Consider the following 16,374-nt stretch of genomic DNA (forward strand, 5'->3'; position numbering starts at 1 on the left):
ACAAACTTTTTAAGGCTTCATCCTGGGAACTTTCCAGCTAAATACTATGATGTTAGACCTTTTTCTTATACAGAAGAACTGTTTTAAGGCTTAAACAAATCTGACACATGTGATCTTGAACATGGGAAAAATAAATAACTATGTGAATAAATAAATTGATTTGAGAAAAAATATATAAATCATATCGCACAAGAATACAACGAACATAATTTTGTTACAAAAATTGATTTCCTTTCTTGAAGTTAATAAGAATCTTTTTAATTTTCACTGACAATACAATATGGATATCTTCTACTTCCATACAAGTGGGAGTTGGTTTTAAAACTGACAGCCTTGTTGGCTTCAATTTTTCAAACTGACAGCCTTTTTAAACTTTAAATTGGGAAATCATTATTAATTGTGACAAATTCTGAAGACACTGATCGTTTAATCTGCTTTTTATTAAGTTCTAAGTCTTCATGATGATGGAGTAACATGTATTTTATAGGGCTCTTTAAAATACAAGTGACACCGTGAGAGCTGCTTCCAGACAGCATTAAATGTAAAGAATCCCACTTGGACGCAAAACATATCAATTTAAAAAAAAAAAAAAAAAAACATTTAACAAGAGGTCATAGGGCCTGTGGCATTCACATGGTTTGGCTTGCTGAAATTGCTTTATCCAAACTAAAGGGAAAGTATTTGAGAGATTTATTTCTATTCCCATATATGGCCCTGCCACCTTGTCCCCCAGGGGGGTCAGACCCACTGTTTATATCAGGATACTTCAGACCAAATTTAGACAAAATCATGTCATTCTTATTAAAAAAAGATTTTAAGTAAATTGATATATTCCCTTATTGTGCCCTGCCTACAGTGTCGCATCAAAAATAACCCTAAGGGATGTGACACGCAGCTGACAGGGTAGTGGAATTGAGTTATTGTTCCATAAATTTTACATATAAATGCACACTTTGTTGAAACCTTTTAATTACAATAAAATATGACATTTTAAAAACTTGATATCAGATATAATCTAAATACTGAAAGACACATTCCTTATAAAAGGATTTTACAAATTTAATAATTTTGTGAAAGCTATGATCCATAAAATTTTTAACTAAATGTGCATTTTTTTTTCTTTTTGAGCAAGCAGTTGACACAAATTTTAAGGTAGTATTAAGGAAATGGTATGGAAATAACAAGCACAGGTCTGCAGTGATCCAGGGCGACTTACCTATATGGATGAAATTTGTAAATGATCCAAATAGTGCTTCTATAGAAATAGTGATAACATAATTGTAAGGACAGACAGATAGAAAGATCCCCAACCATGGACAAAGTGCAATTTGAATAAAAAATTATCCTTAACCTATTGGCATGCATATGTATTGCTACCAAATTTAATTTCTTCTTCAGAAATTATACTTTTTGTTCAGTTTTCCTTAAAAGGTTTGTTATAAAATCACAGTTGGTTGGCTGGAAAGAGTGACTTTCTGACCGACCTTTTGACCTTGTGGGTAAAAGGCTTTGAGACATTTTGGTGATATCACTTTTCCTTTTGGAGATTTAAATGGACTGGATTTCCTCAGGGTACTGATTTGGTATGGATTAGAATTCAGAGTCAGCAATGTTTCTGTGATAGTCTTGATCACTGGTCCAATTCTGTCAGCTGTAACAGACTGGTCACTTAAAACTGCCCAGTCTTTAGGGTTTAACCCTGGAGGTACCTGGTAATGGAACACAAATTATATACTAGGTTTAAAACAAAATTTGTGATACCTAATCATGATGTTATGTTTGCTTTCAAACTAATAACATTTGTTGGGTCTACAAAATATCACATTCTCAGGCATTATACTATTTAACATGATTATACTACAAGAACAGTGCAGTACCCATGTTGCTATCACATTAATTAGAAAGTAATAGGGGGAACTTTTTAGTCAAGTTTGGGGCCAGGTTTAAGATGAGGTTTTGAACCAGGTTTGGGGGCCAGGTTTTGGATAAGGTTTTAAGCCAGGTTTGGGGCCAGGTTTTAGATGAGATTTTGAACCAGGTTTGGGGCCAGGTTTTGGATGAGGTTTCTGAGCCAGGTTTGGGGCCAGGTTTGGGGCCAGGTTTTAGATGTAATGGAGTTTTAAGCCAGGTCTGGGGCCAGGTTTAGGACAAGGTTTTAAGCCAGGATTGGGGCCAGGTTTCGCATGAGGTTTTAAACCAGGTTTGGGGCCAGGTTTTAGATGAGGTTTTAAGCCAAAATTGGGGCCAGGTTTGGATGAGGTTTTAAGTCAAGTTTTTGGCCAGGTTTTAGATGAGGTTTTGAGTCAAGTTTGGGGCCAGGTTTTGGATGAGGTTTTAAGTCAAGATTGGGGCAAGGTTTTGGATGAGGTTTTAAGCCAAGCTTGTGGCCAGGTTTTGGATAAGGTTTTATGCCAAGTTTGGGGGCCAGGTTTTGGATAAGGTTTTATGCCAAGTTTGGGGGCCAGGTTTTGGATGTGTTTTGAACCAGGTTTGGAATCAGGTTTTAGATGAGGTTTTGAACCTGGTTTGAGGTCAGGTTTTAGATGAGATTTTTAGCCAAGTGATGGTATGAAAGCTCTACTATGTTCTGTTGATTGGACTACGTCTACAATAATATGTGGAAATTTTTGTTGTTGAACGAAGAGTGAATATGCTTAAGGATAGCATTAGAACAGCCCTCCTAAAAAACTACCCCACAATGTACCCCACAGCATTCAACAACATCTTGTTTACCACACAGTACTCAACAACCTCTTTTATACCACACAGTACTCGACAACCTCTTGTTTACCACACAGTACTAAACAACCTCTTGTTTACCACACAGTACTCGACAACCTGTTTACCACACAGTATTCGACAACCTCTTGTTTACCACACAGTACTAAACAACCTCTTGTTTACCACACAGTACTCAACAACCTCTTGTTTACCACAGAGTACTTGACAATCTGTTTACCACACAGTACTCGACAACCTCTTGTTTACCATACAGTACTCGACAACCTCTTGTTTACCACACAGTACTAAACAACCTCTTGTTTACCACAGAGTACTCGACAACCTCTTGTTTACCACACAGTACTCGACAACCTCATGTTTACCACACAGTACTAAACAACCTCTTGTTTACCACACAGTACTCAACAACCTGTTTACCACACAGTACTCGACAACCTCTTGTTTACCACACAGTACTCGACAACCTCTTGTTTACCACACAGTACTCGACAACCTCTTGTTTATCACACAGTACTCGATAATCTCTTGTTTACCACACAGTACTCGACCTCTTGTTTACCACACAGTACTAGACAACCTCTTGTTTACCACACAGTGCTAAACAACCTCTTGTTTACCACACAGTACTCAACAACCTCTTGTTTACCACACAGTACTCAACAACCTCTTGTTAACTTTTCAGGACTCATTAAGAGTACCAACAAATCTTCAGAATGTTGCCAGTTGTGTCCAAACACACGTATATCTGACTTTGGTTTTATTCCAGATAAAGTCGTACTTTTTTTAACAGGGTTTAATAGTAATGGTGATTTATCATGACTTATACTGAACCTTTATAAAGAAATAAAATCAATGAGATAAATGATTGTAAATGTTATACAGATATGAAGTGAAATGATGATGCCAAGTTAATTATAATGTATATTATACAGAACCACACCTCTTCAATATAATGGATTATACAGTCAAGGAGAAGCAGACTTTCTAACCTGGTATATCCTGGTGAGTGAACTAGACAGTTCTGGACAGAGGACAGGGACCACTGTTCGGTCATTCCATAAGAACTCTCGGATCAACTGTTCCATGGACATATCACCTTGAACAAATACAGGACATCAAATCAAATGGCAGATACAATTCTACAACAACCATTCAGGCTATTTAATAACAATCAATATAAATTGTCACGTCTGGCAAAATAACAAGTTCAAGATAAACCTTCCTTTTCCTAGAAAACACTGTAATCCAGATCTCTAACCAAATAGGCAAAACTATTTGATTTCTAGAGAGTTCTGTTTATAAAGAACCCATTCTATATGTTTATATCAGAAATGCCTACCATAAACTAGTACACACACGTCACACAGCCCAGCCACCGCAGAGTCTCGTTCCTGCTCTGTTGCTCCACAATAAATGGTTGTCTCCTTCTCTTTATTCACATGCTTGAGGTTTTCCTGTGAAAAAAATTCCATAATTATGTGTTGTGTCTGAAATTGAACTTTTTTCTGAATAAAATCTTGTAAAAAGAACATCTATACTGAGCTCAGTTATCTATACATACCTGTTTCTTAGGAGAAACCGTGAGAACATTGTATTCTTTGTGAAGTTCACCAACTCTGGTTCGGTAACCATTGACAGCATTAGAGTTACTGCAGGTTACTATAGTAACATCATCCAAACATGCCAGCTGTGATAACACCGACCTTTAAAGAAGAAATAAAGGTTTACTCTGAGAATCACAGAAAAATATCTGTTAAAATCAAATCTTGATAACAGAAAACCTACCTATACACCTGAGCTGTTCCAGAATCTGATATATCTCCTGACATCAAGCACACACAGAACCGGCTGTGGATACTTGCTTCTAAGGAGTGTACCTGTTTTAAAAACCAAGAAAATGAAACAAAATACATATTACAATCTTAAGTATTTTTCTTGTTTTGACTACTAAAGTGTAACAAGCTAGTAATATCAATTTTACTGATTCTTGTGAATTTTTCTTTCGAGAGTTTCAGCATTGAAGAATTAACACTTTGAAAATAGAATATAGCATTTCATTCAACATACTTAGTATCATGGTTTACCTAAGATAACAAGGCATCATAGACAATACAAATGCCCTTGTCCCAGGAACTAGCTATAAATAATGTAAAACATTTTGATAGACACCCTTTGATAGAACCCTCATACCCAACTCTGAATGAATAGATATATTGTTCAATAACATTTATCCTACATTAACCCTAGGGGTGATATATAACTTACTGAAAGTCTGGGGTTAAGCTTATCACAGAATGATGAAATAACATTGGTTGGGAACTCTACTGGTCTGAATTTATAAGTGAAGGCCAATAGCATGCATGGCATTTTTAGCAAATAAATAAGTAGAAAGGAATAAGTTAAAATCACATTCTATATTTTTATCAAACATTGCGCAAATCTGTGAGCCTCCAAAGGTTGACATGCAAACATGAGCAATAGATGATGGCTGTGATAATCAGATAATTTCTAAATAAAGTTTCTAGAGTAAGAATGTTGCATATCTACTTTAAGTAGCAGTAACCTAAATTTTGATTCTAGAAGCATGAGACGCCAATTCTTACAAAAGATAATGGCTTCACGTCTAAGTAAGTGTATGATGTTTCAATCAGGTAATCAATGTAGCTGGTACAGTGAAGATGTCAAATATCTATTTGAATTAACAATAAACAGTGACCTCAGTCATACCCAAGAAGATTGAGACACCATCCCCAACAGGAGATAACGGCTGTCAATAAGTGTATAAAGTTTCTCACTGCTTTTGTAGATGATTGGGTGAGAAAGAACAGAAAATTTACTGTTTTTCTTTATCTAATTACAGATCAAATTCACACTTATTCGACCTTTGACCTTGAGGTCAAGGTCCCAAAGATCCAATCACAAAGCTTGGCACTTCAAAAGCACTGCATTTCCTCGGTGGATGATAAAAATGTACAGCAATTTTCAGTACGAAATTTTCAATTGTTTGGAAGTTAAGACCTGGATAAGAATTAGTAAAAGAACTAGATTCAGAAGACCTGAGACAAAGACAATAGGTCTCCCTTCATTTGATGGGGAGACAATATGAAGCCAGTAGATCAAGGAAGGCAAATATCTATTTCTAGTAACATTAGTTTTGAACCTAGGAAGTTGAGATGCGAAATGATGGCTATAAGTAAGTGTATAAAGTTTCAGGACAATTTGATCATTCATCAAGTGGGCAGAGGAAGGATGCCAAATACCTTCTGCTAGTGACAATTAATCTTAACCACAAAAGGTTGAGATGTGAACTTGTACAAGACATGATGCCAACTTGTTTACAGAGGATAACAGTCATTAAATCATTTTTCATTCAAACTTTTCCCAAAACACTGCAAGCAAGTTATATCCTTGTGTTCCTTGTAAGTGGTTTAAACACGTAATAAATCATACCCTTTGTGACATCTTAGTGTCTTGATTCCTGTTAGTCTTATCTTGGTTTCCATTAGGGTCCAGACAACTCTTGATTCTCTTCAGTATATCCATGTGGAAGTTGTCGTGCTGAATATTCTATAGAATGATAAGAGAAACTGCCAGTAAACACTGTATAAATTGAAACATGTTATAAACTAAATCATTTAACCATATTAAGCAAAGCACCAATTTGGTCGTCTACATCACAAGTATAAACGACAACAACAAATACTGAACCCCAGGTTCCTAGTCTTTATAATTCTATACTAATACATGTAGCATAATAAACATTTTATCATGTAATACTGAGTATACATTTTGTATGGGATTTTGAAAAAGAACAAATGCACCAATTTCAGACATATTCTTGATGAGTTTTACAAATCTCTATATAATAGACACAGGTATAACATTCAGTTCATCATGTTCTTTACAATGATTATGATTTCACATTGAATGAAATATTACATTTTTAACAACAAGAACTTAAGTCAATCACTGCATCTCAATTACATCTAATGGGTACTATGTGACGGTATCATATCAAATTACTGAAAACTATCATTTTCCTTTAGTGATGTGTAAAAGGTATTCACCACAAAAATAGAGGGTGGTCAGTTGGCGCAGAGGTAACGCACTCGCCTTTCACCTAGCCGTTCGGGGTTTGACTCCTGGAACGGACGTGAAAAGGTTAGGGTCACCTGTCCAACCATGTGGGTTTTCCCCGGGTACTCCGGTTTCCTCCCACAATAAGACCCCTCGCGTGCTTACATCCGGGCCAACAAGATTAGTATTAGTTGAAATAACTTGTTTTGCAATTATTGTAAAATAAGTAAAGTTTAAAGTTTTAATAGTTGAAAATAGTTTGACTTATTTACAAATACAGTTGAAACTTGTTGTCTCGAAATTGCTGGAGACAAAATAATTTTGAAGTCTCCTTTTTTCCCATCTACATTGTACATAAACATCTGTAACAACATTTTTTCATTGGATGTTGTTTCTTATTGTGAATGTGCACAACAAAACAGCACACTGAATTTCCTGAGACCAATAACAGTGATTGGTGATTATCTTAAGAGATTTTAACTTTAATCAAGGGGGGGGGGGGGGGGGGGGGGGGGGGGGGGGGGCGGCGTTTGCATGCACAACATGTTTATCAATATTTTCACTTTGATTTCAAAGTCCAAATCAATTTCAATATTATAAATAACAAATATAATAGATTCCAAACGAAGTAGTATTTCAAGAAAAGAGACTTTTTAGTATCAAGAAATATCATAAACAATTTTATTTTCACAGTAAAAATATGGTTTTATATGACAAGCATATATGTATTAAGCTTTCCACAAAGGTTGCTTTTGTGTAACTTGTCAAAAGGGCTCAGTTGATCTGGGACTATTCCATGATACAAGAATGCACATGTACTGGATGTTGGAACTGATATATGTAAAGTTCACAGGTTTGGAATTTCCTGTCAAGCATAAAACAGCAAACTGAAAATAAGATACCATCCATTTAACTCATACTTAATAGCAAAAAGCTTTTCAGAAATACATGAGTGCACTGACCCTGCTTTAAACTGAAAATCTGAAAAACTAATGATATTCAGTAAGTTAGTTTCAGACACTACAGCTTAGCCCCTCAATCTGCCAAATATTCCTCAGTCTACACTCAGCTGTACCTGACATTTTTCTTGTGAAATGCGAAAGAGACCACACACTGCATATTGTATCAACATTACAGGACTATTTTTGACAAAACAGGTTATTTTCGAATTTGTGAACATTTAACATTCAGTGAAGTGAAGGACTGGTTCAATATGATTTCCACTTGTCAATGCAGATAACTTTACATCATGGCTATATTAATCCTTCTGATCAGGGTAGGTATTGCATACAATGCCTACCTGTGACAGGCATATGTGCCAGGGTGCAAAGCTTATAACTTATGCCTCAGGTCAGGGCTTTCACACCCCATTTTGGGACTGGGACCCGGGGCCCTTAGAATTGGGCAAGATAGTGACGTTTTCCTTAGAATTGGGAAAGTTTGAGGTCTAAATTGGGGAAAAAAAGGATACTATTTTACATTGGGAATGGGCCCGAATATTGGCCCCAAATCTAGCATATCGAGAGCCCTGCAGGTGGTGATTTTACTAGCCGCTGGTAGGAATTTGGTTCTCGATATTTCAGGTAAGGACACTTTTCAGAACTAATTTTTAGTAAATTTCAATCATTTTCGGACACAATATAGGTTCAGTATTTGGATATGTATTGGGGAAAGTTTTTATTACTATAATAAATAGGGCTTTATTCTGTACATGGTCATTTTGTTCAGTTTCATGAGGTAATTGTTTTTGAAAAAGATTGGTTTGGGGAAGTTGCACTGTATGATCAAACGTTTATTAATTATAACTTGAACCTGAACAAGAAGAAGAGGTACTTACACAATATGTTTCAAAATCACTGGGAGCAGAGACACTTACAAAATATTGCCATTACACCTTGAAACAAAATTTTGGTTTTGCCAATATCCAGGAGGTATGGCACATACTACTCTACTGTCTGTCTCCACTGATACATACCAGCCATGGTTCCTTTCCCATCAGCATGTTCACCCACAGTGGGAACTCTGTGTGTTTATCTACTGTCGTCAGAGCAATCAGACGTTTCCTGTGTTCACAATAATACACCTAGAAAACCAAAATTCATCAATGTTACAGGTAATGAGAAACTTTCTTAGTTAAGGTATAGAAACACTTATACTGCCCTGAAGATGGGGTGTAGGAAATGTACGTGTTATCCTCACTGTATGATCATATGTGACATCAGGGATATCTGTCTCTCTTCTAGATCAACTTCACAACAAGTTTTTATTTCCTGTTGTCTAACTTAAAAATCCTTGCTTCTTTCAGCCATAGTGCTGAGAATCTGTAGAAACAAGAGAGGCTATAGGTTCTGCTTCCTAACAAAACAAACTAAAGTGTACAAAATAAGTACCTACTGCTCTAGCTTGGCCCAATATATTCAGCTTTGTATGGGCTGAATAAACTGGTAAGCCTGATGTCATTGCAATGTGACCCCATGGGGAGTTATGTTACATGGGGGTGATATTAAGTGTGTTTGAGCTATGATAAAGTCCTTGAGTGACTCCATTATCTGTGGGCACAAAGTATACTTTAGCTGTTACATTATAGAAATCTCTTAACAAACAAAAAAAACTGAACATCTATTAAACTCATCTCGTATACATCTAAATTTACCTCTTATACACCTGATTATTTTTTTACCTCATACACATGTACGTTTACCTTGCCAGCTCATATATTGGTCATCTCTGTCTCAGGCAAATGGGTCAATACTGAAGGCAGTAAACATTGGATCCATATCTAATACACTTAAGGATTATGCATTTTATAAGCCAAGCATTGTATCTAAAGCCAGTAACTCAGAGGAAGCCTACAACAGGGGAGGTAATCACTAACCTGCTGTTGACATGTCCGTGATGCCCCAAACTGTTCTGACAGGATAGCTAGTATGACACCAGCATCGTCAGCTTTCTCCTGGAACACAGCATTGTTGTTTTGTTCTTCCTCACACAAACTAACCTGGCTGGACTGAGACAGTCTCCCTAGATACACAAAGAGGAATAAAACCACATTATCTCAAAGGAATATTGCTCCACTACAGATTCCCTCTTACTTATAAAATATCTTTACCCCACCTTAACCTCAGATGTTTGATGGAATTGAGCTAAACTCTTATTTTTAAAATGAAAATCATAGTACGTTTTATGCTGGAACTTTACAAGATTTACCTGGAGGACTTGATGGTAAAGAGTCAGGGTATGTTATATCTAGTTGCGTTGAGAGCCAGACTTCAAATCCCTCATCCAGTAACCAATCCTTCAACTTGCTTCCCTATAGTCAACAGTAGAACCAAACCATCATCATTTCATTAATGACAGGTATATATAAAAAATAGTTTAAGATATACATACATATAATGGTTTTTTAACATAAACTACTACTAAGTTAAATATAATTATGTGTCATAAAAGATTTTATCATTGCTGCTGAAAATAACACTAGTGCTTGTATACTGGACTCACCTTTTCTTGCTGTTGAGGATGGAGACAAATGACTATCAAGGGGAGACCATCCCGATTGGTTGTTATGGCTTGTGAGTTTGAACAGCTCACCATGGCACAGCTTTTCACAATTGTTTTCTGAAATTGTATATGATAAATGAAACAATAAATAATCAAATCTATCAATCAAGGACATATTTTTCTTTAAGTCAGATCCGTTCAAGGAAATTGAAAAAAAAATCCATTCCTACAGAAATGAACACAGAAAAAGTAACAGGACTGACCCTCTTCACAAGGGAGGGAACTCTGGATGACTGCCAGCCTTGGTTGACTCTATCAGCCACTTTTGATGCCACTGACAAAACATACTTTTTGTCCCACCTCCGGAAATCATGAACAGACTCTCCAAGGCCTTCAGCCATCTCTGTAGAAGAGAATATATAAACATTCTGTTTAATAGAAATGTTACCTGTTTCTTAATTTTACAACATTTACATACAAGCACAATGGAAAATTTACAGACTGAATTAGAGAATTATCTATCCAACAATTAACACAAATGCACACTTCACCTTGAAACAACTCTCAAAACAAAGATGGCCACGTATTCATTCAAAGCTGATCATTTGAAATCAACCAATTCAGTCAATTCAGTCAATGGGACTTTGTTTTCCTACGACACCAATCAGAATAACATGCTTCCTCACCTGTTTCTATCTGCATGGGACTTTTCCAAGCGATATACTGTGTTGTAGCAAACTGGATAGCAAGACAGCGAGGGGGCCATTCTTTCAGAAAGTTTACAGGTAATATAAACTTCCCTAAGACATCAGCAAGCTTCACCTGACATGATTTTAATCAAAGACTTACTACAGTTAAATAAAACATGAAATAGAATTGTTGTACATGTATCAATATTTTGTTCTTCAGAGTCTTTTTCTTCTTAAATTTTGGATAATTCAAAATTATTACATCAGTATATTTCTGTGAATTTCATGTATAAATGTATGCACATTTGAATGAGGATTCCATTTACCTACATCGTACTTTAAAAAATGTTACTTTTATTCCTCAAAATGAGCATCTGCTGGTGTGGTGATTTCACATTGTATAATTAAAATGACTTGTTCCTATAGAAGACTGTACCTCTCTGTTAGTCCATTGTGTTTCTCCGTAGACAGGTGTCACCAAGGGCACAAATATTTCACAATTACTGACAGCATAGTTCAGGGAGTCTTGCCAATCAACACCAGATTTTATTTCATCAACATCCTATAAAAGGTAAAATAAAAAATGTCAAAAGTTTAAAAGTTGACTGATAGCAGAACCACCACTAATGAGGTTCCAATAAAAACTTAATATCGGATTGCTTTGATGTACCACATATAGCAATTTGTGAAAAACAAAAAACAAAAAAGAAAAGAAAAACTGTCATCACTGCCTATGAGGCAAGCAGTCTGATCCTTGCAAGATATGTATATTGTATACATTTTGTGCACAGTACATTGAATATTTTTTACACAACAACATTTCAAAAAATACTAACAATATGAATACCTGATATATCATAAACTCCTTAAGAACGTTATACATATGAATCCCTTGGATTTCAGCTATACTTGACATAACACATTTCAAATTCCTTGAAAACTTTATATAACAAATCTTGAATCCCTTGGATTCCTGATATAACAAAACATCCTAAATATCATTGGATACCTGATCATGCATTTTTTAAATACATCAAATACCATCAGATATATTATCTAATTTACCTAAATTATCATGTAGATTGATAATAATTCTAAATACAGTGAAAAAAAATGTTTTTAAATGTCTGTCATGCTAACCTTTGATGAAAAGTATACTCTTTTATCATCAAAAAACAGTGCAAATCATTTCAAAAATGAGATTCAACCTTACCAAATATACACTACAGCCAAGGGCAGATAACTGGTTCTTTAGCTCCACAGCATGCTGAGCTGCCTCAGCCCTAACATAGCTGATCAGGATTTGTTTGGAGCTTGGTGTCCAAGGCTCTGGTGACTCCAAACATCGTGAGATGTCCTTGACAGAGCGGAAAGATAACGGAGAGGATCTATAACAAATAGGATTATCTCAGTATACCAGGTAATAGAGCACAATATACATCTTCAAATGTCAATATCTCCTTTTTTAGTTTCAACATTTCATTGTTATAATATGTGTATGAACATATCTCATATGACAGTTCCTTTTCAGAGAGTTTTTCAGTTGGACTGGTTTCAACAAATCAAAATCAGACAATGATATCTTCATGCCAATGATCTGAAGTAGACATTAAATCATGACATGTTCTTTTGCTGGTTTGCTTTTTGGGAATAAAGTCTACTTACCTTGTAATCTAGACAGTAACATCACAATATCTTACTCAAATAATCTAGTTTTAAATATCAAAACACAATCTTTGCCTACATATTTAAGTTACCCTCTGCACTAAATTAATCTTAGTAATTTCATCTGCATTCTCCATAACTCATTTTTTAGTTCATCCCCTTACATCATAAGTCTAAATATCATAGTAATCATTCAACATGGGTTAACCAAATGCATTTTGGATGACACTGATACTGTCCAGTATGTCATACCCTGGTCAGATTTGGTGTGGAGGGACCTACCCAGCAACATTTTCTCCTAGCACATGTATTTCAGTTTTATCTTGCATCAATACCCCTTCTTTCATAAACCTAATACAACAGAATTTCTGTAACATCATATTCCAAACCTTATCTTTCTTCCATCTGGACAACTAGAGTGATACTTAGATCTCATAAATTTGTGTTAAGTTTGCTGTCCAAGAACCAAACTTTCTCTACAATCCTCACCCTTGTAATCTTGGTCGTTTACATGGTGGTTTGTACTCTGGAGATTCTGACATCATCAGATCTAGATTGGAAGTCATGTTGATGAGCACTTGAACACAGTTACCTAGCAAAACATCAAATACTGTCAGTGTTGACTCCTGACCATCAGACACAGGCCAGCCATTAGGATCAAGGAAAACAAACCCATCTCCACTTCCAATGTCCTCTCCAGTACCTCGGGAAAACAGCTACAATCAAAGTAATACAGTCTAATACATGTGCTTGGTGTTACGTTATATGAGTAATAAATAAGTAAATAAGTTAAAAGGCAATGCTGCCTCAGTATTTACATATATCACATTGCATAAATGTCACTATCCAAACACTCTTCATTACTTTTATATCGCTAATTACACACAGACTTGTGATAAATAACATGGCCACTTGACATGAAAAAAGGCCATGTTTAAGATTCAAGAAACATTTCAGTTGTTCATTCACCACTGAAATCAAATAAATATTTTTAAACAAACACAACACAATTTGATTATGTTATCTGACCTGTTTGTGATTTATCTCCTTAGTTACATTATATTACTACTACATGTAATGACCTACCTGCTTTTTAATGATGTCTCTAATTGATGCCAGAGTACAGGTGTACTCCACAAATACAAACCCAAGGGCTTCGCCATTTTTAGATTTAATTCCAACTTTTGGTTTGTCTACAAATTTAAACATTAACAGAATTCTGTAAAACCATAATTTGAAAACAAACCTGACAAATTTGTGCTAATATTCCTTAACAATGGGCTTTCAGTTATAATAATTCTTTGTATATTCAATTACTTTATCTAACATTTCCTAATTTTTGAGACAAGCAACTAAGAACTAAGGATAACATTATCAGTCAAATCAATGTTTTGTAAATAATACAACATAAGAAATATTGAAGACTATTGACTGGATTCAACAGTCCATATCTTTATCTTATCAGTATGACAGAAATTATGTAGAAAAAACAAAGTAAAAAAAAAAGGTATTTTGTAAACTCTAAATATAACTTATATCAATTTCAGCATAAAGATGAATACAGGTAAGTAGGCAGATTATTACCATGGCTAGGCTGTATACAAACAGTTCCTTCCTCTGATATGACACTTCCTATCATTATAGAGTTCTCTAAAGTCTTGCCTATAGTCCATCTATCAAAAGTAAAACATCAAAATTTAGACTCCCACTATCATACATCAGCATGATATATTTCTAAATCAAATTTGATGCAGAAATAATCAATGAATTATCTTTGTCATGCTTTCACATGCATCGCTTCATTTAACATTCACTTTTGATACCTATGATATGACTGATACATGTATAATCAAATACAACTTTGTTTTTAACATTATGAATATTCCTTACTAACACACATGTGCCAGGATCAACATCTTAAAGAAATAGAGTTACAAAAGCACCCCACAGTACTGAAAAATAACACTCAGGGTCTGTGACTACATCTGTATTAACTCTGTATAACTGTTTCCTGTAAGTTGCAATTATTCGGTATAAACCACAGTTGTAATTACATGTATTCTGAATAATCTACAGTTGTAATTATACTATTCAAACCACAAGTGTGACTATGCTGTATATACCACAATTGTAATTATGCTGTATATAATCTACAGTTGTAATTATTTGATATAAACTGCAGTTGTAATTATTCTGTATAATGTACAGTTGTAATTACCGTGTATAAACCAGAGTTGTAATTATTGTGTACATACTAATATTCTTTGAAATAAACAGTTGTAGGCACTCTGTATATTCTTAATAACACTGCTAAAATCAAGATCAAAACTATTATGAAATGAAAACTAATTTAAATTCCTATTCATCAAATAACCCAAAAATATATATTAACAGGTTTTAAAGACAAAATACAATAATGGGGAACAATATCAAATAGAAGCAGCCATTAGCTTGCACCATTTTCAATATATGACATAATGTCATTGCTCATATTATCACATGACAATCACTTTCTGACTGTGTAGCCATTGAAAAATGCTCCTGGGTACTGTGTGTACATTACATTATCCGGTAATACATCTGCAAAAACATTATATGAACAAGTTCTTCACTGGATAACTGGCCTATTATGTAAAAAACTAGCAAACGAACACAGGTACGGAACACAGTAAATCCTGTATAAACATATTTTTAAGTGTGATTCTATATGTCCTGTAGATGTGTTTACAAGGAAATATAACTAATTCTTACCCTTGCTTGGTACAAAATGTGTAACAACTTGGCAGAAAATCAAGATGGTCACTTAACATTGGTCTCAGATGGTCCAGACAGCTGTTCAGGATAGACCTTTCAGCAAAGATCACACCAAGATGGGTGGGTCGCTTTTCTTGGTCATCCCCATTTATCAAGTTAATCCCTATCAAAATGTTGGGGTTGTGTACGGCACAAGTCATGGTATTCTCATCTGGAAAAATAATCAAATATTTCAAAGATGAAATGACAGTGACCAAGTCCCAGGAGTCGAACATAGATCAATGTAATACTGAGCCAATTCTACGACCATACTTGTAATCTTCATTGACTTTCAACTGCAAATAACGATATAAATCCATCAGGTAAACTTTGTTCAACTGAATTAGATTCTGATCAAGATTTTGCAATTAACATTAGAAGGAAAAAAAGAACTCTTTTTCTGAATATTCACATTAGTCTTGACAACACAGTAATCAAAACAAGAAAATACCAACATGTACTAAATGTTGATTTTTACAATTTTAAGAGAAAATCCTGAATTAGAAAATAAGATGAAATCATGTGAAATCAAACACAAACATAATAATATGTTTAAGCAGGGACGTATATAAGTCAAGCCCTTCAAATCTCTCATCATGAAATACGAATTTAGATATTTAACGAGGTAATGGTGACTGCATATAGGAAATATGTTTTTTTTCACATCCCATCCGTATGGTAAGGATAAAAGTACAAGATGCAAGTGCAGTTGCATAAAACAATGTAGATTTATCACAATTCATTAGATTTCATGAACAACTCCTATACTTACTAACTGTTGTGAGAGGCTCTGTTAGATCTAGAGTGCTGTTACCGATACTTATATCTTTGTCTGTGTCCTGATCGTCATCCTCATTCTTCTCCATGTCACGATCCTAAGCAAAATATTGATATACACACATTTGTA

The 16,374-nt window shown here is 35.0% G+C and overlaps 1 protein-coding gene across 1 annotated transcript; it reads right to left on the reverse strand.

Annotated features, from left to right (window-relative positions):
• Positions 1 to 1,436: 1,436 nt before the first annotated feature.
• Positions 1,437 to 16,333, reverse strand: LOC132556554 (uncharacterized). Its single transcript, XM_060220965.1, has 19 exons — positions 16,240 to 16,333; positions 15,426 to 15,639; positions 14,259 to 14,347; positions 13,761 to 13,867; positions 13,164 to 13,390; positions 12,223 to 12,397; positions 11,446 to 11,571; positions 11,007 to 11,142; positions 10,584 to 10,723; positions 10,321 to 10,437; positions 10,027 to 10,129; positions 9,695 to 9,840; positions 8,795 to 8,902; positions 6,193 to 6,309; positions 4,528 to 4,619; positions 4,304 to 4,445; positions 4,082 to 4,196; positions 3,732 to 3,838; positions 1,437 to 1,709 (listed from the first exon to the last, which is right to left on the reverse strand). The coding sequence occupies exons 1-19, from the start codon at positions 16,331 to 16,333 to the stop codon at positions 1,437 to 1,439; spliced, it is 2,628 nt and encodes an 875-aa protein (XP_060076948.1).
• Between the last annotated feature and the right edge of the window lie 41 nt (positions 16,334 to 16,374).

Source organism: Ylistrum balloti, unplaced genomic scaffold (genome assembly GCF_031769215.1).
Source record: "Ylistrum balloti isolate Yb309-2 unplaced genomic scaffold, AGI_CSIRO_Ybal_v1 Utg370578, whole genome shotgun sequence".
Classification (NCBI taxonomy): Eukaryota; Metazoa; Mollusca; class Bivalvia; order Pectinida; family Pectinidae; genus Ylistrum; species Ylistrum balloti.